General features: G+C 38.1%; 1 protein-coding gene across 17 annotated transcripts in view; it reads right to left on the reverse strand.

Moving 5' to 3' along the window:
• Window positions 1–26436, reverse strand: part of RPS6KC1 (ribosomal protein S6 kinase C1) — a 328215-nt gene that overhangs the window by 283981 nt on the left and 17798 nt on the right. For 11 of the 17 annotated variants that reach the window (XR_008509987.2, XM_054520581.2, XM_054520608.2 and 8 more), the window contains exons 2-3: window positions 24099–24134; window positions 17340–17460 (exon numbers count right to left, since the gene is read on the reverse strand). Coding sequence is in view for 14 of the 17 variants with exons in the window: in XM_054520581.2 (XP_054376556.1) it covers window positions 17340–17460; window positions 24099–24134 (157 nt within the window). In the remaining 3 variants the exon portion in view is untranslated. Of the gene's footprint in view, window positions 1–17339; window positions 17461–22145; window positions 22263–24098; window positions 24135–26436 lie in introns of those variants that run through there. The other 6 variants (XM_054520569.2, XM_054520613.2, XM_063725272.1 and 3 more) reach the window with 3 other exon arrangements.

The following is a 26436-nucleotide window of genomic DNA, read 5'->3' on the forward strand; positions in this document are numbered from 1 at the left end:
ATCATTTTTGTGACTTGAACAATGTTTATGTTTTTGTCTGTGTTCAGACATGACTACAGGATGGTCTTGTTTTTGTCGTCATCCAAGGACATGGAGTGATCTTGTCTAATGTTCATGTTCTATGAAATTGTTTATGTTCAATAGGAGAACAACACAGCCTAATTGTGAATTCCAGGCCAACTCTAAGAAACAGCAAGGTCAAACCAATATAGTGCCTGGCCAGTTCTTAGCTATTGGGAGCTGCTTGTCTCTTTCTCACAGGAAGTCATACTCTGATGACAGATATAACAAAACAAACAACAAACAATGATCTATTCATGAGAAAACAATCAGACAGATATAGCTTGTGAAACCGACAAAACTATTGTTCTACGCTCTTTAAAAATGTCAGTGTTATGAAAAACCAAAAAGAAAAAAAATAAGAACCATTCTAAAGAAACCAAGAGAGGCATGATTATGAATCAAAAAAAAAGCTAAAAAGGACATTTCAAGGACAACTACAGAAATCTGAAGATGGACTGCCTATTTTATAATATTGCATCAATGTTAAATTTCATAGGTGCAATATGGTATTATGGATCATAGCAGAAATATAGGGAGTAGAGATGAAATATCATGATGTCTGCATTTTATTCTCAAATGGTTCAGGAAAAAATGAGACACACACACATAGAGACAGAAATGCAGAAAATGTGGCAAAATGTTAACAATCCATGAATTTGGAAAAAAAAAGGTATATATATGTGTTCACTATACTATTCTCTTGGTGGGGGGGAGCATAAATTTGAAATTTTGTCAATTTAAATAAAATGGAGAAAAATACATGAGTTAAGTGCTATACTGATGAGATGAATAACCAGGAAGGGTAAACAGCTAACTCAGCTGAAAAGAAGCACGGCAAACTTCCTAGAAGAGATATCTTCTGAAAGGCTAACCAGAAACTTCACAATGGAGCAACACAAAACTAAAGAAGACACAAGAGAGTAAGGTATGTTAGAGGAATGGTAAACTCACTGAGAAACTGATAATAGCTAACACTAGCTGACATGCATCTAGCATGGAGCTAAATATTATACAGATATAATTGTCTGAACAGTAAGGTATTATCCTTACCTTACCATTAAGAAAACTAGACTCAGATGTCAATTTATATAAAATCACACTGGTAGTAAATAGTTAACAGAAGATATGGGTCTAAATCTATCTGACTGCAAAAAATAAGTACTTCTCACCATACCATTAGAACAATAACTACATCAGCTCGATGATATGTAAAATTACAAGAGGACTCCTTTGCTGCTGAAGTTTACTTACTAATATAAGAGGACCTATAAAAAGGTAGATAATTGGCTGCATGCAGTGGCTCACACCTGTAATCCCAGGACTTTGGGAGGCTGAGGCGGGCAGATCACCTGAGGTCAGGAGTTTGAAACCAGACTGGCCAACATGGTGAAACCCCGTCTCTACTAAACTACAAAAATTAGCTGGGCATGGTGGCAAGCACCTATAATCCTAGCTACTCAGAAGGCTGAGGCAGGAGAATCTCTTGAACCCGGGAGGTGGAGGTTTCAGTGAGCCAAGATGGCGCCACTGCACTCCAGCCTGGGTGACAGAGCAAGACTCCACCTCATTAAAAAAAAAAAAAAAAAAAGTAGATTATTAACCAACAATTCCTTCCACACAACCACAGCTGCTGCCTACAAGGTTCATTACAGTTATCAAATATTACAAATGGACTGTACCATTTATTAAAAGAGATAAATTGCTTACTTATTAAGATTAATATGAAACTTTCATTCTATAATATAGAAGGATGTGGAGAAAAGTTTAAGATAATCCATTAGCAGCTGATAATAACAGCTAAGAACTTCAACCAATTTAAAAGCCACTCTCTTTCACCCAGTGACAAGCTTCTTTTTTAAGAAGCCAGCTATGTATCCTCCAACATTAAAGATAAATGTGTTAAATTCCACAGTATAGAAAGTGCAATGCAAAAAGTAAAAATATCCCTCCTACCACTCCCTCAGAGGTTTACATACACTATACAAATGTGTATAGGTATGATTCATACATGTTTATTTACAGATACACAGGATCTTACTAAACATCATCATATTCAACGTTTGTTTTGTTTAGCTTAAAAACATATCTTGGACACTGTTCCATACAAGTATATTTCTTTTTTTTTTTGAGATGGAGTCTTGCTCTGTCGCCCAGGCTGGAGTGCAGTGGCGCAATCTGGGCTCACTGCAAGCTCCGCCTCCCTGGTTCAAGCAATTCTCCTGCCTCAGCCTCCTAAGTAGCTGGGACTACAGGTGCCCGCCACCACGCCTGGCTAATTTTTCGTATTTTTAATAGAGATGGGGTTTCACCATGTTAGCCAGGATGGTCTCAATCTCCTGACCTTGTGATCCACCCGCCTCGGCCTCCCAAAATGCTGGGATTACAGGCATGAGCCACCGGCCTAACCCATACAAGTGTATTTCAAACAGCCCCGGAATCCTATTACTTGGCTAAATTATGGCACATCCATACAATCACAGATTGAGAAACATTCAATTTTCAGTTTTCTTCTACTGAATATAATGCTGCAATGAACACCCTGTGTATATGTATACATGTGTGCACGTGTGTTCTCTATGAATCACCCACAGACTGCAGGTGGTCCCTGCAGGGCCTTTCAGGCAATCAGCAAGGTCAAACCATTTTCATAATAATACTACAAAAGCAGTTGCATTTTTTTACTGCACTAACATTTGCACTGATGATCTAAAAGCAATGGTAATAAAACTGCTGACCTCTTAGCATGAAATCAAGGCAACAGCACCAAACTATACTTAATCGTAATCATTATATTCCTTACTGCCACTCACTCATATTTAAAAAAAAAAAAAAAGAAATGTAATGCCAGTTTCACTTAGAATGTCCTTCATAAAGCAGTAAAAATTATTAACTTTGTTAAATCTCAACCCTTGAGAACATCAATTTTTTAAATTCTGTGAAATGAAACAAACCATAACTATTCAGATTTGGATATTTGACAGACATTTTCTCAAACATAAACAACTGGGCCTAACAATTCAAGGAAAATAACCAACAGTATTGTTATCAGTGATAAAATTCAGGCTGTCAAACCACTGTGAGCTTGACAGCTTCCCAATACTTTAAAATTTTTTCCTTAGAAATCTGTGATGATATTAACGATTTTTAACACTGTATAATAAAATGGGTAAGCGTTTACAAAATCTGCATAATTCAGGAAATCAATATTTTTCTTTTATTTATTTATTTATTTATTTATTCTTTATTATTATTATTACTATTATTATTATTATACTTTAGGTTTTATGGTACATGTGCGCAATGTGCAGGTAAGTTACATATGTATACATGTGCCATGCTGGTGCACTGCACCCACCAACTCGTCATCTAGCATTAGGTATATCTCCCAATGCTATCCCTCCCCCCTCCCCCCACCCCACAACAGTCCCCGAAGTGTGATGTTCCCCTTCCTGTGTCCATGTGTTCTCATTGTTCAATTCCCACCTATGAGTGAGAATATGTGGTGTTTGGAAAACCAATATTTTTCAAATGACCAATACATGATGTTACAAACTCATGCCCAGGTAAAAGATATATTCAAATCTAAGACAGACCAATGGATTATAATGTAACAAAGTACAAAAGGTTCATTTATAGGGTTCTGATTCCACAATGCAACTAGCCTTTATGAAATTACTACACATCAAGTTTTGGTGTATCAAAGAATACCTTTAATTATCTGAAAAAGGTATTAAAACACTCCACCCAGGCCGGGAACGGTGGCTCACCCCTGTAATCCCCAGAACTTTGGGAGGCTGAGGCAGGCAGATCATGAGGTCAGGAGATCGAGATCATCCTGGCTAACACGGTGAAACCCTGTCTCTACTAAAAATACAAAAAAAAATTAGCCGGGCATGATGGCTGGCAACTGTAGTCCCAGCTACTTGGGAGGCTGAGGCAGGAGAATGGCATGAATCCAGGAGGCAGAGCTTGCAGTGAGCCGAGATCGCACCACTGCACTCCAGCCTGGACAACAGAGCAAGACTCTGTCTCAAAAAAAAAACACTCCTCCCTTTTTCAACTGCATTATCTTTGTGACTCTGAATTTTACTCATATACTTCAACCAAAACAACATATCTCAACAGGCTGAATACAGAAACAGCTATAAGAATCCAGCTATCTCCTCTTAAGCCAGACATTAGAGATTTGTAAAAACATAAACCAACACTACTCTTCTTGCTATTTCTTTTTTGCTTTGGAAGAATCATTTTTCACAAAAACGTCCTTTTATGTTAAAATGTAGTTTTTTTTTATTTTTATTTAATACAATTTTTAAAATTTCTAGTATGGTAAATATTAATAGCTATAACCTACATAAACAACAGTCCTTTGAAGTCCTCAATAATTTTTAAGAATATAAAGATGAATCTAAGACCAAAACATCTAATATTCATTGATATATATCTCCCACATAGACATGAGAATAGATGTGCAGGAAAATTAATTAAAAACAGAATAGAAAAGGTTTATTTCAAATTGCCCTCCAAAGAAACTGTATGAATTTATACTCTTCCTGTTGTATATCTATTGCTCCATACTAGGTATAATCAAACATTTTAATTTTGGCTTTGGTATTGATTTTCGATGACATCATCACCTATAACTACTCTACCTTTTAAATCTTAACTTGTACTTTTATTTTGCTCAATTTATTTTTCAAGTATTTATATGTCAGGCACAGTCCTACATGCTGAAGCTACATTCATAACACCGAAGCAGTCTCTGGATCATGCAGCTTAGGGTCTTGTCAAGGAATCACAAAGAGAAAGAGAGAAAATTATAATTAAAGGGCAAGGGAGGGTTCTTACTTCCAGAACACAAGAAAACAATACTGGCTGTAGGTTTAGAAGCATGATTTTTAAAACTCCTCAGACTGATGACTTCTTAAAATTATCTTCATCTTCATATTTAGAGTGCCACAAGTCTTAAAAACTTGATGGTGAGGATACCATATCCTGAAACAGTTCTCTTTCTCAACTCTGGATCCTAATGCTCACTTCTTCAACCATAAGACTCTAAGTTTCTTAGAGGGGCTGTTTGCATCATGATATCCTCAGTGCCAATTTTTAGAAAGCTTCTTGAATTAAATGTGCCCATAAAATGTCTAGATAATTGATAGCTGGACTGAAATTAGTCAAAGAAGATTATTAATAGCTACATGATCCAGAGACTGCTTCGGTCTCTGGAAGATACATTCGTATCTTCAGCATGTAGGACCGTGCCTGACATATAAATACTTGAAAAATAAGCTGAGCAAAATAACAGCATGAGGTAATAGATTTTTGGCATGTAAACATGCTTGCCAGGCACTTTAACAGCAAAATGGGGCTGGGCGTGGTGGCTCACACCTGTAATCCCAGCACTTTGGAAGGGTGAGGCAGGTGGATCGCCTGAGGTCAGGAGTTCGAGACCAGCCTGGCCAACATGGTGAAACCCTGTCTCTACTAAAAATACAAAAATTAGCCAGGTGTGGTGGCACATGCCTGTAATCCCAGCTACTCGGGAGGCTGAGGCAGGAGAACCGCTTGAACCCAGGAGGTGGAGGTTGCAGTGAGCCAAGATTGCGCCACTGCACTCCAGCCTGGGCGACAAGGGCGAAACTCCATCTTAAAAAAAAAAACAGCAAAATGGTGGTCAAAAGAGGTAGTAGTTGCAATGGTAAAGGGCACACACATACATCTTTAAATGGGAAAGGTATCAAGAAAAAAAGTAAGGAACCATTGATATTGGATAGTAACTGTAAAGAGAAAACAACAGAAATGTGAAGCACCATGGAATATAAGATCAAAGGCCAAAAGCAGGCAGTCACATGCTAACAGCCTACAACAGTAAGAGTTCATGAATTCCCTAATGCTTGGTAGGAGAACAGAATGGATTGAAGACCCATCATCAGAACTAATGGTTCTATTGCTATTGATCTGTTGCCCACATCCCTCAATTGCTTTCACATAAGAAAATATAAATGCTTTTCTTTTTATTATGTGCCCAAGTTACCTCTATTACATATATCTCAAGATATTAAAAAATCATAAATTGTTACTATTAAATATTTGTTAAAATTAAAGAATAGCAGCAATAAGCTTTTAATGATCACTTCATTCTGGCACAAATGCCACTGATGTTGCTATACTATGTGAGATTCTCTATATCTTGCCCCCAAATCTCAAGGAGGTGTGAAACGTAAAACATTCTGAGGAAGCAAGTGTCAAGTTCAGTGAATACTGTAATCCTATAATCAGCCTGGAGAAACCCCTGTTCCATGTAGACTACCAGCCAATGGAAACAGGTCATTCAGAATCACTTCACATCATTCAGAACTCTTCCTAAATCAGAGTATCAATATAGGGTTCAATCAAGAGACAGAAACCACACAGTAATTTGAACAGGGAAAAGTTTAATATAAAAAAAATTAGCCATGAGGCCAGGCACAGTGGCTCATGCCTGTAATACCAGCACAGCACTTTGGGAAGCCGAGGTGGACAGATCATTTTGTGCTCAGGAGTTCGAGACCAGCCTGAGCAACATGGCGAAACCCCGTCTCTACTAAAAATACAAAAATTAGTTGGGCATGGTAGCCTGTAATCCCAGCTACTCGGGAGGCTGAAGCCAGAGAATCATTTGAACCCGGAGGTGGAGGCTGCAGTGAGCCATGATCACACCACTGTACTCCAGCCTGGGCGACAGAGCAAGACTCCATCTCAAAAAAAAAAAAATATTAGCCATGAGAGTGGAGTAACAGTAAAGGTAAAAAGAGAACTCTGAAGAATATCCCAGGGTGAGGGAGAATACCCAAAGAAGGAACAACTTAGAAAGGGGAACTCTTCTCCAAGGCTGGGATTCGGATCTCTGTAGAGAAGGTGTGGTTGCAGCCACTGGATGGAAAAAAAGTTTGCTAGGTTCCGTGGGCCATCGTTGAACCACAGTTGCGGGAAAAACAGGAAAGACTCCTCCAGAACTCAAGCATGCCAAGGCTGGCAGGTGAGCACACAGTCATGGTGTTAGGAACCAACTCACCAGCAAGGCAATAAAAGTCCTGGGGTACCTAGTATCTGCAGTGGGAAGACCATAGGAAACAACTTTCTGGGGTTAAAGCAGGCCAAGGCTAGCAGACAGGCTTGTAGAAGGAGAGGAGGTTATTAGGAGCCCACTCTCCAGAAGGGCAACCAGGTCTAGAGTCCAAATGTGTTGGCAGGGAGGGGGAACAGGCGACACAGGAAACAACTCTGCAGGGTGCTCGCAGGCCAAAGCTGAGGGACAGATACACAGACAAATTCCGGGTACACAGAAGGAGTCAGAGAGTTAGAAACTCAGTCTCCAATAGGACTGTGGCACCTTGGTGTCCTTAGCTAGGTGATCACCAAACTGGCTGAGCCTGTTAGCTTATCAAGAGATTGTGTGGCCAAGGCAGAATGGCTCTGGCAACAATGCAAAAAGAGCAAGAAAAAACAAAATCCACAGGATACTGGAAGAAGAAAGACAAGCCCCCTATACTCCTGCAATGGAGTGCCCTCCGTTGCTAAGCTTTACAGTGTATTCACCATAAAGAAAAAATACTGAAAGAATCCTGCCCATTAACTAAGCAGGAAATGAAGAGATTTGAAGCTAAGAAGCAATAAAGGGATAACTGGCACAGCCTCTTAGAACCAAGAATTATCACGTAAGAGCCCCAAGAACTCGAGGCTGATCTTGAAAGGCAATAATTTCCCCAATGTTGATGAGAAATACAGCTGGTATTAGCTATCAGAACATACTCTGTAAAGCCACTGCACAAAAATCAATGTGATATAGACATAGGTATTTACATAAGAATAGACAAATAAATGCCACAAAAGAGAAAATCCTTAATTAGTGAAAACTTATATGAAGTCTATACATAACAAAGATAATAGTTCAACTTCATTGAGAAAAAGGTGGATTATCTAACAAGTGATCTTAGAAGTCCATTTCATCTGTAAAAAAAAAAAAGTGAAACATCATCTGACATCCTGTTCAAATATAAATTCCTCAAGAATTATTTTTTTTAACTTTTTTTTTAACTATTACTATAATAATCATCTTGTAAAACATGTAGGCATTAGGAGACATTTCTAGTCAAGACCAGAAACCCAAAACCAGGAGGTGGGAGGAGAGTACAAAGAGAACTAAATATATAATTGAACATATAAAATTTTGTTTCACTAAAGGTATTATAAACAATTCTAAAATATATGTATGTCTATATAATACACGTGCACATATACATATATATGCAGGTTTGCAAATGATTACAGGTATGTATAAATGTGTGCATTATACCTATGCGTATAGATAAATGTATTACATTTCCTATCTCTGGCTGTTGAAAAAAGCTTAGACACAAGTTGCAAGAAGCATACCTACTGTCCAGATAGTGATCTCTGTAGCAGCCAGGGTCTGGACAGAAAACGAAATCCATACAGTAATTTGAATAGGGAGTCTTATAAAGAATTATTAACTATTTACACAGTATTAACTACTAAGAAGAAATAAAAGACAACTCTTAGGAATGCCTAGGTTGAGGAGGAAAACCAAAGGAAATACCTGAAAGAGGTGCCTCCTCCCCAAGGCTGGAATTCAGATCTCATTGGAGGCAATGTGGCTGTAAACCACTGGTTGTCCCTGACATAGCTGTTCTAATATGATAGCAGGAGGGTCAAACTTCATGGGCAAGGAACTACAGGCCGAGACTGGCAAGCAGGAAACTCTGTTGTGGTGCCAGCAGATCCAGGCTGGAAGGCAAGGAGCCGCAGGCAGTAACTGACAACAAAATTTCCTAGGGGATGAGTACCACTAGGCATCCCACACATGCCACTGGCAGCACAGAGCAAATAGGAACGGAAGCACACCAAAACCCTACTTCCTATAGTGTCCTTCCAACACCTTCTACTGACTAAGCTCATCCATACCAGCTGGAAAAGGAGATCTGACAAAGCAATGAAGGATGGATTTGGAGCTAAAATACAATAAACTGAGAAGCGGCATAGTCTTTAACACCATTATCCACAAAAAGCAACTAGGGTTCCTTGAAGAAATGGTAGATTTCAGGGCAGGAGCAGAATAAACTCAAGATGAGCACTGAACATCTTGTTATGCCTAAAAATAACAAGTGCTGAAATAAAAAAAAAAAGAAAATAGGATGAGAGGAAGTTACAAGGACACAGAATCCAGCTTAAAAGGGCTCCTACTGATCAAAGCTGGGACAACTTGTGCATCAAAATAATTAAATGTATTAATGAATTCTAAACTACTAGAAAAAAAGATATGTGAGTCCAGATCAATTAGGGATAAATGGATAGATTCATGGATACAATATATAGATATACAGACACAGATACACAGCTGTATAGATACACAGAGAAACACAGATGCATAAACACAGAAACATAGATAAAGTGAGAAGGAAGGGTAATAGCAAAGGTGGAGCAGTACAGGAATTGGAAAATCATTACTTTGTAACTATTATATAAACATTGAGTCAGGCAAGAATCATCAATGGATGCTAAATCCAGGGGATAATTTTGTTTTCATGATCTTACAAGTATCTCCCCAAAGGTTACTTATTAGCTTCAAGAAAGAAAAAAAAATGAATATACATTGTGTAGTAGTCTGAAAAACGGTTCCCCAAAGCTAATCCCTGGAACCTGTAAATATTACCTTATTTAGAAAAAGAGTTTTTGCAGATATGATGAAGGATCTCAAGATGGGGATATTATCCTGGATTATCTGGATGGGCACTAAATGCTTCACAAGTGTCCTTATAAGAGAGTCAGAGGGAAATTTCACAAAGAGGGAAATATGAAGATGGAACAGAGGGAGGTTTGAAGTTGAGGACCCTGAAGACTAAAGTAATGCTGCCACAAGCCAAGGAATATAGGCAGCTATGAAAACCTGAAAGAGGCAAGGAATAGTGTCTCTCCTCTGAAAAGAGAGCATCCCTGCCAACACCTTGATTTCAGCCCAGTGATACCAATTTCAGACTTCTGGCCTCCATAACTGTGAGAAAATATATTTCCATTGTTTTACGCCACCAAGTGTATGGTAACGTTATGGCAGCCCCAGGAAACTAACACAGTGGAAAAGCTTGATAATACCTTGACCAGGTGACACAAATTCATATCACTAATGAGGGGCAGACAGACATCACGTGCCTTCAGATGAGATACTCTGAGGACACCTATGCAGTATCCAGCCAGGAAGAATTCATAACCTGGAACTAAACAGGAGAAAACATCAGAGAACCTAAAATGAGAATCGTTATCTTTAAAAAGGGGGAAAGGGATATGGATAGAGAGGCAGAAGGTATTCTTCAAAAATGCCAATATAATGAAAACAAAAAACGGCTATATTAACATTCCAGTGACTAAATAAAATACCAATCCTAGAATGGATCCTATCCCAGAGAGAAGAAAAATGACATTAAAAGGTCAACTAACAAAAGTGGAATACAGATGGTAGATTATATCAAAGTATTGTATCAATATTAAATTTACTCAAATTGATAACTGAACTCCACTGATGTAATAGAATATCCCTATTCTTAGTGAAGAACTGAAGTGCTTAGGAGTAAAGGGACATGAAATTTGGAATATAATTTGGAATAGCTTATTAAAAAATTACGGCCAGGTGTGGTGGCTCACACCTGTAATCCCAGCACTTAGGGAGGCTAAAGTGGGAGGATCACTTCAGTCTGGGAAGTCGAGGTTTCAGTGAGCCATGACTGTGACATTGCACTCCAGCCTGGACAACAAAGTGAGACCCTGTCTCAAAAAAGTTAGAAAAGAAAGAAAGTTAAGAAATTAAAACTTAAAATAATGTAAAATTATGTGCATATATTTTATATGTGTGTGCCGGGGGAGAAAGGGGAAGAGGGAGAGAGAGGAGATAAAGACAGGGAAAGGGAGAGAGGGAAGGAGAAAGAGTGAGAGAGACACCAGCAAATGATAAAGTAAATGGGATAAAAGCTTAACAATAAGTGAATCTGGTTGGAAAGTATAGAGGTGTTCTTGTACTATTCTTCTTCTTGCAACTTTCTGTAAGTTTGAAACATCCCTCATCTCCACAGGCTGCCTGAGTGTTCTCACCATACAACAACCAGTTTCCCCAAAACATGTAACGACACATGGAGGAGAGGTGGGAGCATGAGCACACAAGATGGAAGCTACAGTCTTTTTTTATAACCTAATCCTGGAAGTGATATACCATCCCTTCTGCATACGCTACCAGTCATACAGACTAATCCTGGTTCACTGTGGGAGGGGACTTCACAAGAACATAAATACCAGGAGACAGGGACCACTGGGGGCCACCTTGGAAGCTGGCCAACACAGACCTCTCTTCGGCCTCAAAGATTCACACCCCTCCCACATACAAGATCTCCTCACCCTCCTCCCAAGGTCCCCAAAAGTCTCATCCCATTATGGCAGCAATTTAAAGTCTAAAATCTCATCATCTAAGTCACATCCATGTGTGATTGAGGTTCTTCAGGTGTCATTCCCTAAGTGTAGCTCCTTAAGCACAATCTTCCTAACCTGTGAAACTATAGACAAGTTACCTCCCCTCTACCCACTCAATACACAATAGTAGGAAAGGCATGGAATAACTGCTATAGACATTCCTGTACAAAAAGGGGAGTAAATGCGAGCCCCAAAGAAGTCAATGGGTCCATAGTAATTCTGAAATCCAGCAGGGCAAATGTTGGAAGTTTCTGATTAAGGCTCACAGGCTGGGAATAAATTCTCCAAGGCTATGTATGGCTCTGCCCTCTGAGCTACTGGTTCCACCCTCTGAGTCATACCTCCTTTTCGGTGAAAAACAGCAAGGTGTGTGGCTTCATGGTTGTTTTTAGCCTTCCTGCCAGTAAAATTTGGGGGAGACAAAAGTCTCTTTTCACTTTGTACTGCTTTTCTGCTTGTCAGTCCAAGCTAACAATGTTTCTGCATATATAATTACTTATAACTTTTTTGTGGGGGGTCACCTTTGACTCTTATTGGGGTTTACTCAATTAAACAAAAGTGATAGCCACAAATCTCAAGTTAAACCCTTCCGTAGCTTTGGCTTCTGCTGAGTTGGCAGAGGCTTACACTTCCACGAAGCCCTACTATTTGAGAGGATCTGTAAGGCACAACCTGAATCTTTATTGAGAGCATTTGGTCTGACTGAATCTTTCTGAGGTCTTAAGAAACATTTTAGTTCATACTGGGCTTCATCTTTAGGCCATATTTGCTCAGAAGTCATTTCTTAATTTTAGTACTCTCTGCTATCCAGAAAGACAGCATTTTCAAAACAAGTCCTAGGACCTTTTTGTTTAACAATCCTTCCTTTAGTTTCTCTCTCTCCTTTCACATTTTACTATAAGCAGCAAGAAGCACCATACTGTAAACACTCTGGGTGGAAATCTCTTCAGCTAGCTTACCCAGTTCATTTGCAAAGTACATTTTCAACATTCCACATAACTGTAGGCAACAGTGTTGCTAAACTTCCTGCAACTACATAAGAGGGATCTTCCCTCCAGTTTCCAGTAACACTTACCTAACTTCTTTGGGAAACCTCACTTGCAGTCTTACCGAATACCATGAGGCTCCAATTAATCACTACTTTTTTTTATTATTTATTTTTTTGAGACGGAGTCTCGCTCTGTCGCCCAGGCTAGAGTGCAGTGACATGATCTCAGCTCACTGCAAACTCTGCCTCCCAGGTTCATGCCATTCTCCTGCCTCAGCCGCCTGAATAGCTGGGACTACAGGCACCTGCCACCACGCCTGGCTAATATTTTTTTCTTTTTTGTATTTTTAGTAGAGACGGGGTTTCACCGTGTTAGCCAGGATGGTTTCGATCTCCTGACCTCGTGATCTGCCCGACTCGGCCTCCCAAAGTGCTGGGATTACAGGCATGAGCCACCGTGCCCGGCCCAATTAATCACTTCTTCAAGGCACTTCAGGCACTCACCAACACTCCTCAAAGCCCATAGCTCATTTCAAAACCACTCCACATTTTCAGTTTTGTTACAAACTCTATTAAGTAGTTATTGCTGGGTAACAAATTATCCCAAAACATGGTAGCTTACAAGAAACATTTACTATCTCACTCAGTCTCTGAGGGTCAGGAATTCAAAAGTGGCTTGGCTGGGTGGCTCCAGCTCAGGCCCCTCATGAAATTGCTCTTAACTGTCAGTCAACGCTGCAGTCATCTCAAAGTTCAGCTGGGACTGGAGAATCTGCTCCTAAGTTCATTCACATGGCTGTGGCAGGCTTCATGCTTACTAGCTTTTGGCTGGATGCCCCTGTTCCTCACCATGTGGGCCTCTTCATAGGCTACCAGAATGTTCTTAACCATAGGAAAAGCTGGTATCCCTCAGGGCAAGTTATGAGAAAGAGAAAGGAAAAAAAAAAAAAAAACCTTAAGAGAGATGCCACAGTCTTTTATAAATAAATCTCAGGAATGAGATATACCATCACTTTTGTTATTGGTCACACAGACCAACCCTGGTACAATCTGGGAAGGTGCTATGGTTTGGATATGGTGTGTCTGACCCCACCAAGTCTCATGTTGAAATTTGATCCCCAATGTTCAAGGTGAGGCCTGGTGTGAGGTGTTTGGATCATGGGAATGGATGTCTCAAGAGTGGCTTGCTGGTTCTCACTCTTAGTTCCCGTGAACTAAACCTGTTGGAAAAAGCCTGGCACCTCCTCCTCTCTCTCGTTTCCTTCTCTCATCATGTGGTGGCCTCTCATTCCCCTTCTGCCATGAGTGGAAGCAATCTGAGGTCCTTCCTAGATGCAGATGGCGGCCCCATGCATCTTTTATCTCCTGTAAAATCATGAGCCAAATAAACCTCTTTTCTTTATAAGTTACCCAGCCCCGGGTATTCCTTTGTAGCAACACTACACAGACTAAGACAGAAGGGAAGACACAAAGGTGTGAATACCAGGAGAAAAGAATTATAGGAGGCTATCTTGGAGGCTGGCTATCACAACAGGCATGGTCCAAATATTTAGCAAACTAAAATGTGGCATGATTTCAATTCCCTGATGTAGTATAAGGAAAACAGAGACTTCACTTACACATTTTTCTTATGTTAGAACAGTAACAATTGAACCTTGCAGAACAAAATGTAATTGTGGTATACTACCTGACGTTATAATGAACAATACTTGCTCTGCCATAATAACGTTATAAGGTGGGGTGTGGTGGCTCACGCTTATAACCCCAGCACTTAGGAAGGCTGAGGCAGGAGGATTGATTGAGCACAGGTGTTAAAGACCAGCCTGGGCAAAATGGTGAAAACATGTTGCTACAAAAATTACAAAAATTAGACTGGCATGGTGGCACGTGCCTGTAGTCCCAGCCACTCGGGGGGCTGACGTGGGAGGATGGCTTGAGCCCAGGAGATGGAGGCTGTGTGATCGCACCACTGCACTCCACCCAGGGTGACAGAGTAAGACTCTGTCTCAAAAAATAATAATGTTATAAATGATGTTTATTAAATTCTAGCTTTGAGAATTATTCTATACATTACGAGCTTAATCATGACTATTAAAGAGAATATAAATATTACCACCTTTGACAAATGTTAAAATATAAGTACAGATTTCAAATGTTAAGTGGTGAAGAGAGCTGAAGAGGTAGGAGGAAGATCAAAAATGCTATTAGAATCATCTTAGACAAATGATATTGTCCACACTTACGGAACGAGAAATAAAGTCAACCGAAGAACTAAAAATATTATGTAATAACACAGAGAAACAGGGTAAACAAGCTAAATCCTTACCCACCAGAGTAGTGAGTCAATAGATATGTAAAAGTTGTTAAATCAAGAAAAAATGGGCCAGGCGCAGTGGCTCACGCCTGTAATCCCAGCACTTTGGGAGGCCAACGAGGCCAGATCACCTGAGGTCAGGAGTTCGAGACCAGCCTGCCCAACATGGCAAAACTCTGTCTCTACTAAAAATACAAAAAATTAGCTAGGCGTGGTGGCAGGTGCCTGTAATTCCAGCTACTCCGGAGGCTGAGGCAGGAGAATCACTTGAACGCAGGAGGCAGAGGTTGTAGTGAGCTGAGATCACGCCACTGCACTCCAGTCTGGGCGACAAGAGTGAAATTTCATCTCAAAAAAAAAAAAGAAACAAAGAAAAAACGGTATAAGCTTATTACAGATACAGATATAAGTACTTGAAAAAAAAAGGATTAAAATTCAGTTATGTCTAGAAGCAAAACTAGGTGGAGGGAAGGAGCAGGAAACTTGTTTTTATCGTACATTCTTTAATACTACCTTTGTGTTTTGTTTTTATTTTACTTAGCCACATGCCTCTTTAAAAGTTATCTGCCAGGCGCGGTGGATGACAACTGTAATCCCAGGACTTTGGGAGGCTGAGGTAGGCAGATCACTTAAGCCCAGGAGTTCAAGACCAGCCTGGGAAATGTGGTGAAACCCCATTTCTACAAAAAATAGAAAAATTAGCCAGGCATGGTGGTGTGCACCTATAGTCCCAGCTACCTTGGAAGCCAAGGTAGGAGAATCACCTGAGCCCAGGAAGTCAAGGCTACGGTGAGCAAGATCACACCACTGTACTCCAGCCCAGGTGACAGAGCGATACTCTGTCTCAAAAAATAATAATAATAATTTAAAAGTTATTACAATGTATAAAGGACAATGATGTTACAATTATTTAAAACAATGAGGCAATATGCATCAAAAGTCTCAAAAATATGCAGACCCCTTGACTGAGTAATTCTCCTCCCAGGAATTCACCCTACTGTACACCTGCACAGTAATGTATGAATAAGAATAGTAATTGCAGTGTTATTTGTAACAGCAAAAGGCCAAAAGTAATATACCAGTAAAAGATTGGTTAATAAATCAGTTCAAAAACTGGAATACTATGTACATATTAAAATTAGTAATGTAGATATTTTTATTGACATGAAAAGACAATCATAATATACTGTCATATAAAAAATAAAGAAAAAATATATATACTGTTATATAAAACCAGGTTACAAAATCATACATAGCAAGATTCCATTTTTGAGGTTTCTATACATAGATGGGTAAAAAGGCACACACATATTCATAAGCACAAAAATACACCATACACACACACTGATACAGAATCTAGAATAATATGCCAAAATATTATACTATCTAGGAGATGGTATTATTGCTGAATTTCTCTTTATGTTTTAAGTATTTTTCTGTACCATCTGAGTTATTTGCATATACTACTTTCATAACCTGAAAAAAAAATTGTCTAGTTTGAAAAATAAATGTGCATATACCTTGACTCTGCAATTACATATGCAGAAATTGGTTGCAAAAAGTAATAGGATAAAATGTTCTGGCCGGGCACAGTGGCTCATGCCTGTAATCCCAGCACTTCGGGAGGTCAAGGCAGGCGGACCACTTGAGGTCAGTAGTTCGAGACCAGCCTGGCCAACATGGTGAAACCTCATCTCCACTAAAAATACAAAAATTAGCCAGGTGTGGTGGCAGACGCCTGTAATCCCAACTACTCGGGAGGCTGAGGCAGGAGAATCACTTGAACCCAGGAGGTGGAGGTTGCAGTAAGCCAAGATCGTGCCACTACACTCCAGCCTAGGTGACAGAATGAGACTCCATTTCAAAAAAATTCTGTCTGTATAAGAACATTTACGCTAGAGTTATAGAAAAAAAAACATGAATATTCTATACTTCCAGTCAAAATCCAGACAGGGGACAGAAACTACACCAATTATTTTGACATAGAAAATTTAATATAAAAAACTGTTACCTAGGTATTTGAAAACTGACGAGGCAAAAAAAAGAATACTAAGGTATCAAAAAGAAGTTGCAAGAAGCAAATACTAGAAAACCACACCATTCATACCATAAGCAAGGTGTCAGGGAATCGTACAAAATGAGACTTAATTTAAAAAAAGAAAGAATTTTAAAACTATAAGAATAATTGAATATCACCTTTTCTTATGTTCCTACAGGGTTTTTTATTTGGTTGGTTGGAACTGAAGTTGTTTTGTTTCATAGATAGGAAGAGTAAATATATTCTGGGTACACAAAACTATAACAAGAACAAGAAAAGACAATTTCAAGTGCTTGTTGAACAATATGAATTATCTCAGTAAGTAAAAGGGCCTCTGACTTCATAGTGTAGTTATGTTAGAGTTCAGTATATATACAAAATTAATTATCACTTTTTTAAATTACAATTTCAAAATAATCACTTACCAAACACTATTCCTTTAGCAAATGGAGGAAACAACTCTGAATGTCGGAATAAGTTTTTGTGAATTTGCCATAGTTCTTTGTGTAGTTTCTTAAAATCACTGTATCTCTTCCATACAATTATCTAAAGAGAGGAAAAAATTAAACATGTATCTCATAACCATTTAGGTTCAGATATCTGAACAACAAATAATCTTTTCATTAAAGTGTTCAAAATTGTCATGCAAAGGCAAACACATGTCCTAACCAATATGATTAACTGACTGAAATTAACTAATAATATTTGCTTTAAAAATATAAGGCAGATTCCTGCTGACCAGGGGTACAAAAAAAATAAAGTAAAAATATATTACATATAAAGCAGCAATTCTTCCTCAAACTATTCTGTTTTGGTTTCAAATTTTCATTTTAAACAAGTATGGTTTTATTCATACTGGAAAAACATTCAACCCAGTATGGAGAAGATTTATACTATATAAAATGTCACTTCATCTGTTCAAAAACCAATTACAATTGGCCTGCAAATGAGTTAGATGTCAAAACACGTATTCTGTCTCAAAATAATATATTTATAAAGACAAAATAATTAATTTAGGCAATTTTTAAACGAAAGTACATACTCAGTATTTGCCTAAAAGGATAAACTGGCCAGGCGCAGTGGTTCACGCCTGTAATCCCAGCACTTTGGGACGCCGAGGCAGGTGGATCACCTGAGCTCAGGAGTTCAAGACCAGCCTGGCCAACATGGTGAAACCCCGTCTCTCTACTGAAAATATAAAAACTAGCAGGGTGTGGTGGTGGACGCCTGTAATCCCAGCTACTCGGGAGGCTGAGGCAGGAGAATTGCTTAAAGCCAGGAGATAGAGGTTGCAGTGAGCCGACACAGTGCCACTGCACTCCAGCCTCAGTGACAGAGTAAGACTCTGTCTCAAAAAAAAAAAAAAAAAGGATAAACTGAGTAACACTGAAGAAATAGCTACGCAGCAAGCAATTAACATGGACTTTCATGTCATAAATCTTAATTTACACTAGTAATAAGATGTCTGCAGGCAAGCTGAATCCTGACCAGAACATCATTAAAATTAGTATATTTTTAAAAAACAAAATAACAATCATCTAGATTAGATGACATGTAAAAGTGCGTTTTCCTTCATTAGTCTGAATTATTTAACCTTACTCAGATTATATCTTAAAAAAAAACCACTTTGTAAAGAAAAAGGATTTGAAACATGGCCTTGATATCACAGATTCAGACCCTCAATCTCTAGAAAATAGGGTAAAATTGAGTTTTAAATCCCATTACTTCAGATACTGGGGTCTTTACTTCTGAAAAGCTTAATCATCTCAGTTCTAACAAAGTTTTCTAACAAGTTTTTCACATACAATAGAGTATAATGCTAATGAGCAAATAATAGGTCAAGCAGGTAACCAGGTGTGATTTAAGAGATTCCTGCCAAAAAACTTACTCTCTGCATGTATAAAATTCTTCAGCAAACTTTTTCATGCTGCCAAAAATTATACCTTAATTAATGTTTATTGTTTTTAATACAGTTATAATCCTAGGAGGCTAGGCAGACTATAATATGAATTAATTTTTAAAAACTGCTTCCTCCTGATGCTTCCCTTGTATTCATTTACTCAACAACAAAAAGAGTCACCAAACAAATATTTCTATGGCCCTACTTTCCACTAAGCATCATATTGTCACAAAGTATGAAGAGAAGGGACATACAGGCCCTGCCTTCAAAGAGTTCACAGTCTAGTTAGGAAGAATAAGCCAACACATCATAAGACAGCTTGAAAAATACTGAGAGGGCCAGTCCAAGAGTGCTGTAGATGTAGTACCTAAATCAGCCTTGTATGTCTGAGAAACCTTCACAAAAAGTACTACCTTAGAGAGTCTTGAAGGGAAGTGGTCAGTAGACTGACAAAAATAAAATAAAAGGGGAGGGAACTGGGAGTGAAGTTTCTAAAAGGAGAGTGAGATGCCAAGTATATATTACTAAATGAAGACAATTAATTTAGGCAATTTTGAAACAAAAATACATACTCAATATTTGCCTAAAATGATAAATAAACTGAAGAACACTGAAGAATAAATAGCTGTGTAGCAAGTTTTGCTACAGAATGGTGGTGCCATGCCCTGAAGTGAACAGCAAGGAAGAAGCAGCAGTTCCGAGGCAAGAAAGAGGTTCAATTTTCAACATATTTGACTTAGGAGCTCGTGAGGGAGCTGCTTGGAGCTGTTCAATGAGATAGACAGGTTTAGGGTTGAAGAGCAAAAACTGAGCAGGATCTATGAGCCTGTAGATTAAAAGATCAGCAGCAGATAAGCAGTAATCACTCAAGAAAGGTTTCTCAGCATGTGCAATGAGATGTGAGGATTCCAACAATGAAATGATGGGAACAAAAAATTGTTATTTTTATATTTTAAAAATATATCAAATTACAATTGTACGACATTGCCAAGGAATTAAAGGAGAAATGGTTGATGGACTTATGTAAGCAGTACCTTATATAAGGTAAATGTCATTATAAACTGGACATTACATAAGGTTAAGGTCATTATGACCTGGACATGAAAGTTATTCAAAAGACTGTAGCTCATGGGAACAATTAGATTTGCAGATAAAACTTTTATTCTAGACCGGGCGTGGTGGCTCACGCCTGTAATCCCAGCACTTTGGGAGGCCGAGGCAGGCAGATCACGAGGTCAGGAGATTGAGACCATCCTGGCTAACATGGTGAAACCCCGTCTCTACTAAAAACACAAAAAATTAGCTGGGCGTGGTGGCGGGTGCCTGTAGTCCCAGCTACTCAGGAGGCTGAGGCAGGAGAATGGCATGACCCCGGGAGGCGGAGTTTGCAGTGAGCCGAGATAGCACCACTGCACTCCAGCCTGGGCAATAGAGTGAGACTCCGTCTCAATAAAAAAAAAAAAAAAAATTTATTCTAGTTAAAGTCATTTTTAAATACTGCAAGAGAAACTTGAGGAGCAAAATTTAACAATTTAATCATAATAATTATTAAACTACCATGGTATATGAACCAGTAGATAGTCTCTCAGAGCAAGAATTAGAACCCCCAAGGTGAGAATCTGTGTTTCTTCACCATGCCCTAATTTATTCACTCTCATATTCCTTCTTCTCAACCCTAGGGCTGCAGAACCAAAATACCTAACAGCATTGCAAAATGTCACATCCACTGCCTCCTTTTCTTCTTACTCCTTCTAAGTTTTGAGGTTTCCAGAAATCTTCAAAATACAAAAGTGAACAAAGGTATACTTCCACTACAACAGCAAGTACTGATGTTCATATCTGGACTACACAAAGTCCTCAGAGACACATACAGAAATTATTTTCTCTAATTAATGCTCAATACTTTCCCATTGAAAAAATAGGTCTATAACACCTATTTCTTTATTGAACCAAGTCTCCATAAGTTTCTTATTTATTAAAGTCACTCTGAAGAAAATGTCTCAAGGAAATATTAATTCAGTGACAACCATATAAAAACATACAAATAAAAGCTTAATTTTAAAAACATTCCCTTAAATATTTTTTAGATAAATGTTTCCTTTTCAGATAATTACACTTAATAAAACCAAAAACTTTTTAGATTCCTGTATTTTACAGAACCACCAATTGAATTAACTTTGTCCTTTTCACTCTCACATAGTTTTAATATTTAAAATTTGCTGGATTATCTCTTCTTACAACCAACATCACTACCACACTATCTGCTTACGGATTTTATTTTCCCTCTTTTCAAGAGCCTTTCCTTTCCCCTGATATATTTCTGAGTGTGTACCTATTTTCTAAAACAATTTTTTCTGACGCTTGTAATCACAGCATTTTGGGAGGCCGAGATGGGCAGATCACCTGAGGTCAGGAGTTTGAGACCAGCCTGGCCAAAATGGTAAAACCCCATCTCTACTAAAAATACAAAAATCAGCCAGGCGTGGTGGCGGGCGCCTGTAGTCCCAGCTATTCAGGAGGCTGAGGCAGGAGAATCACTTGAGCCCGAGAGGCAGAGGTTGCAGTGAGCCGAGATCACGCCACTGCACTCCAGCCTGGGTGACACAGTGAGACTCCATCTCAAGAAATAAATAAATAATAAAAATAATAAATAAATAATAAAACTATTTTTTAAAAAAAGGATTTAAAAGTTAGAGATTTCTGACATAATACATAGAAAGTCCTGTTTCAGTTCTTTTCCTTCCCCAAATTTCACCAGTGAAATATCCTACCTGTAGAGAGAAACAGGTATAGGTTAATTTGTTTAAAAAAGGGTGAGGGGGAGCAAAACCATCTCTTCTTCACTTTTCTGCTGTCTATTCATGTTCTACACAATCTACTGAAAGAGAGGCCACAGATCTTTTAGCATTCTTAGGAAGAAAACACTGATATGTGGTGGCATGTGCCAAGCTATATATAAAAGAAAAACAACAAAATTTCTCCTATTTTATAAGGCTAGCGTATTACTAGCCCTACATTTTGTTGGACTATCAGTACATCTAGTCCTCAATAGCCCTTGTGAAGCCTTACTATATAGTCTAAAGCAGTAACAAATGAATAAGTTAATGGAGAGGGAAAGTGAAAGAAAGTGAAAAACAAACTCTAAGTGGTGAATTCCTCTCCCAAATAAGAATTCCAATGTTTAAATACACTAAATGGGAAACTAAAAAAAGTACTGTTAGAATTTCAAGATTATTCTATATTTTAAGAAACCAACTAAATAGAAGACTTTTAAAAATATATACCACTTCTAACAAAGAACCATGCAATTGTCTAACTAAAAGACACTTACAAGAGTTTTCTGATGAATGGTTCACCAACAGTTGTTATTATAAAAGAGTTTTCCCGAAAAAAGGACTAAGAAAATGGCAGAGAGTATGTTCATGGATAGGTTGGTTCAGGATTCTCCCTGGAAAATGGGAACATCAAGCTACAAACTACAGCACAGCAATCAGACAATGCATTCAAAGGAAATACACCCATTTTCAATTTTAAGAGTTGTAAACTAGAAATCTAAAGAATAGTTCACACTCATCAATTGATACAAGTAAAGACAGAAAAGTACTTTAATCAATGGTGCAAATTACTTTCACTGATACATATATATGTATGTATATATTTTTTTCTTTCAAAATAACAATATTACAATATTCTTTCTGTTTCCTGGTAGGGAAGGAATTGTCTTAAAACCCATCAGGAAAATAGTATTAAATCTGTTTTTTTTTTTTTTTTTTTTGAGACAGAGTCTCGCGCTCTGTCGCTCAGGCTGGAGTGCAGTGGTGCGATCTCAGCTCACTGCAACCTCTGCCTCCCAGGTTCAAGCAATTCTCCTGCCTCAGCCTCCCAAGTAGATGGGATTACAGGTGCCTGCCACCATGCCCAGCTAATTTTTGTATAAAAAATATATCTGTTTTAAATCATAGGACAAAAACAACTATGAAATCAGACACAGCCAGAAATGATAATGTATAAAATTTAAATATTACCTAAACCTGGGGCCATACACTCATACCAACCAGTACCAAACAGTCACCTTAAATGTATGAATCATGCCAGGTATTTTCTGTAGAGCAGTGGGACCTGTAGCTAAACAGAAAAAACCTACCACCCAAAGACATTCATATTTAATTGTGGGGAAAAAAAAAAACAACACTGTTGCAGAATCAGGACTCCAAACTTAAAATATCTGTTTTAAACACATTAGGGAGGGGGAAAAATCCTGATATATGTCCTTCTAGTCTTAGTGAAAATGAGCAGGGACTAAAATGAAAGTAAATCAAGAAACATTCAAAGCAACAAGCTTCTCAGTAAGGATTCCTAAAGATATACAACAAGCACAGAGTAAATACAAATAGAGAATTCCACAATTTTAAGCAAAACATAACTGGCTGGTACCATTACAGAAAGAAGGAAAAAAAGGAAAAAATGCACAGAATAATCTGCAAATGAATTTACTAACTTAAAAAGTTTAAAAAAAAGAAACATCTATGCCTAAAGCAGTTTTCTAAGATGTCAACATGTCAATTCAATATAAAAGTGAAAGTAGGTGGAGACCCATAATTTACTGTTAGAATCTTTAAAATAAATATTAGTTACCAAATACTTTTTATTACACAGGCATTATGATCTTGAAATGGGTAAATAGGGGCCCTTAAGTGATATTGAAATCTTGTAAACACTAGTTACCAGAACAATTATCACTTAGTAAACAGCACCATAATTCATTAAATTCTTATTTATATAATTTAACACCTACTAAAACTTAACAATTATTTAGTAGGTCTCAAATAGGACACTTCAGCTACTGTTTTGTGAAATGAAGACAATCTTCATGCAAACATATAAAGACTGATGTACAGGCCGGGCACAGTGGCTCACATCTGTAATCCCAGCACTTTGGGAGGCCGAGGCGGGTGGATCACCTGAGGTCAGGAGTTCGAGACCAGCCTGGCCAACATGGTGAAACCCTGTCTCTACTAAAAATACAAAAATAGCTGGGCGTGGTGGCAGATGCCTGTAATCCCAGCTACTCAGGAGGCAGAGGCAGGAGAATCACTTGAACCCGGGAGGCGGAGGTTGCAGTGAGCCGAGATCGTACCACTGCACTCCAGCCTGAGCAACAAGAGCGAAACTCCGTCTCAAAAAAAAGAGATTGATGTACAAATGATTCAGGCGATTTCCTCAAAAAAGCACTTAGTTAAATTTTCATCAAATACATAAAATAAAGTCTTCATATAAATGTTACCTCCTGGACATCCTCTGGATTTCTTCGTGAAACAACCTAAAACAAAACATACACAGAAATCTCTAATCATTATCAAAATTTAAGATTTCATATTTGTATAATTAACTTTCAATAGTATTTGTACAAAAAATTCAATTTGCTTAAAAAAAAAACACTATATCATTTATCCAAAACTCAGCTATATAATAACTTCACTATCTGAAATACATACTGTTAAATCAAGTTTAACCTAAAGTTACCTCCCTTAGGCTACATATTTTAAGTTTGGCCTAAAAGGTTCTCTGTACATAACGAACAGAGAAATAGATATGTAAATAGATGTGTAAAGACTGTAACCTACTACGGCGCCAATCACCAAGTTTTGGCCAAAGAGAGCCAACTGTTCAAACGGTGTTCAAATAAGGCAAATGCTTAGCTGGAACCAATACAGCTGTTTCAGTTTCCTTTTCTGTACATCACTTTCCTTTTTCTGTCCATACATCTTCCACCACGTGGCTGTGCTGGAGTCTCTCTGGACCTACACTGGCTGAGGAGGCTGACCAATTTGTGAATCCTTCTTTGCTCAATTAAACTCTGTTAAATTTAATTTGGCTAAAAATGTTATTTTAACAATACTAAAAATTAAGCAAAAAGCAGCTAAAAGTAAGTCCACATGCTAAAGTTCATATATTCACTACATTCTTAAGAAAAAGCATCTGCCCTTTACTCTTACTTAATTAACATAATTCTAACAAGCTTGTTTACACCTCCCCTTCCCAGCAAGCCTACATACAAACTGGAAGCATAAAAAGCAGCTGCACTTGGGCAAAGTGTACAAGGGATCGCTCTACATTATTTCCTGCAACTGTATATGAATCTACAATTAGCACAATACAACTTTCAATTAAAAAAAAGCAGCTACAATGCTCAGACACACCATGTGAGAAGTATAAGAAGTAATCACTGGCTGCCTAATGATAAAGAAAACAAAAGTAATATAAATTATTTACAAACATTCAGGGACAAATAATCCTTCTATCAATACTCCCTAAGCAAAGAAGAAAAGGGGAGATTCTTTCAAACTTCTCTGATGACAAAGGCCAAAAAGTCTAACACCAGGTAAAAAGATTTTTTTCACAAAACTTTTGAAAAGCTAGGTGTTTACATCATCAAACAGCATCCTAAATTAGGAAAATCTCACATTAGATTACATAATACAGTACCATCCATGCAAGTGTCAAATTAATAGTTTTGAAGCTACAATGGTGTATGTTGCAAAAATAAACAAAAAGATAAATCAGGCTGTTCTGCCTATGGAGTAGCCATTCTTTATTCCCTTACTTTCTTAATAAACTTGCTTTCACTTCAAAAAAATTTTAAAAAAAAAGATAAATCAAACACACATTAAAATGGTTGCCTATGAGTGTGAGGAAGAAAAGGGTCTTTGATATCCAATGACAATACACCATGAACTAGGGATTATAATCCATTCAGCACCACCCCTAAAGTCCAAAACAAGAACAAAAAAACAGAGGATGTAAAGTCAGACAAACCTTGGTTCAAATTACAGTTCCTCCACTTACAGGTTTGATCTCATCGACAAAACGAAGATAATACTAACTGCCTGGCCTGGCTGTTGTGAACAACAAATAAGAACACAGCAAGAACGCTATAATTTAAAAGTTTCCTCTGTCCCCTACCAGACAGGTTAACCATCGTGAAAGGTCCCACCTAAGAATTCCAGAGAACAAATATCTTGCACTCTATTCTCCAACTTTCAGAATATATAAACTTGGTGAAATCTTGTAGCAATTTTCATTAATTTATACAACAGTGCTATGCAATAGAACTTTCTGTGATAACAGAAAAAAAGGTTCTCTATTTGCAGTGTTCAACACAGCCACCACTAGCCACATGTGTATGGCTACTGAGCCACTGAAATATGGCTACTTTGAGAAACTACATTAATTTTATTTCATTTAAATTAATTCAAAAAAATTTTTGTTTTAAAGAGACAGGGTCTCACTCTGTCACCCAGGCTAGAGTGCCATGGCATGATCATAGCTCACTGCAGCCTCAAACTCCTGGACTCAACTGATCCTCCCACCTCAGCCTCTTGTGTAGCTGGAACTATAGGCACACAACACCACAGTCGGCATATATATACACATACACAGACACACACACACACACACATATATATATATACACTTTTTTTTTTTTTTTGGTAGAGATGGGGGTCTCCCTGTGTTGCCCAGGCTGGTCTCAAATTCCTGGGATCAAGCAATCCTCCCACCTCAGCCTCCCACAGTGCTAGGATTATAAGTGTGAGCCACTGCAGGCCTTAATTTAAATTTAA

Source organism: Pongo abelii, chromosome 1 (genome assembly GCF_028885655.2).
Source record: "Pongo abelii isolate AG06213 chromosome 1, NHGRI_mPonAbe1-v2.0_pri, whole genome shotgun sequence".
Lineage (NCBI taxonomy): Eukaryota > Metazoa > Chordata > Mammalia > Primates > Hominidae > Pongo > Pongo abelii.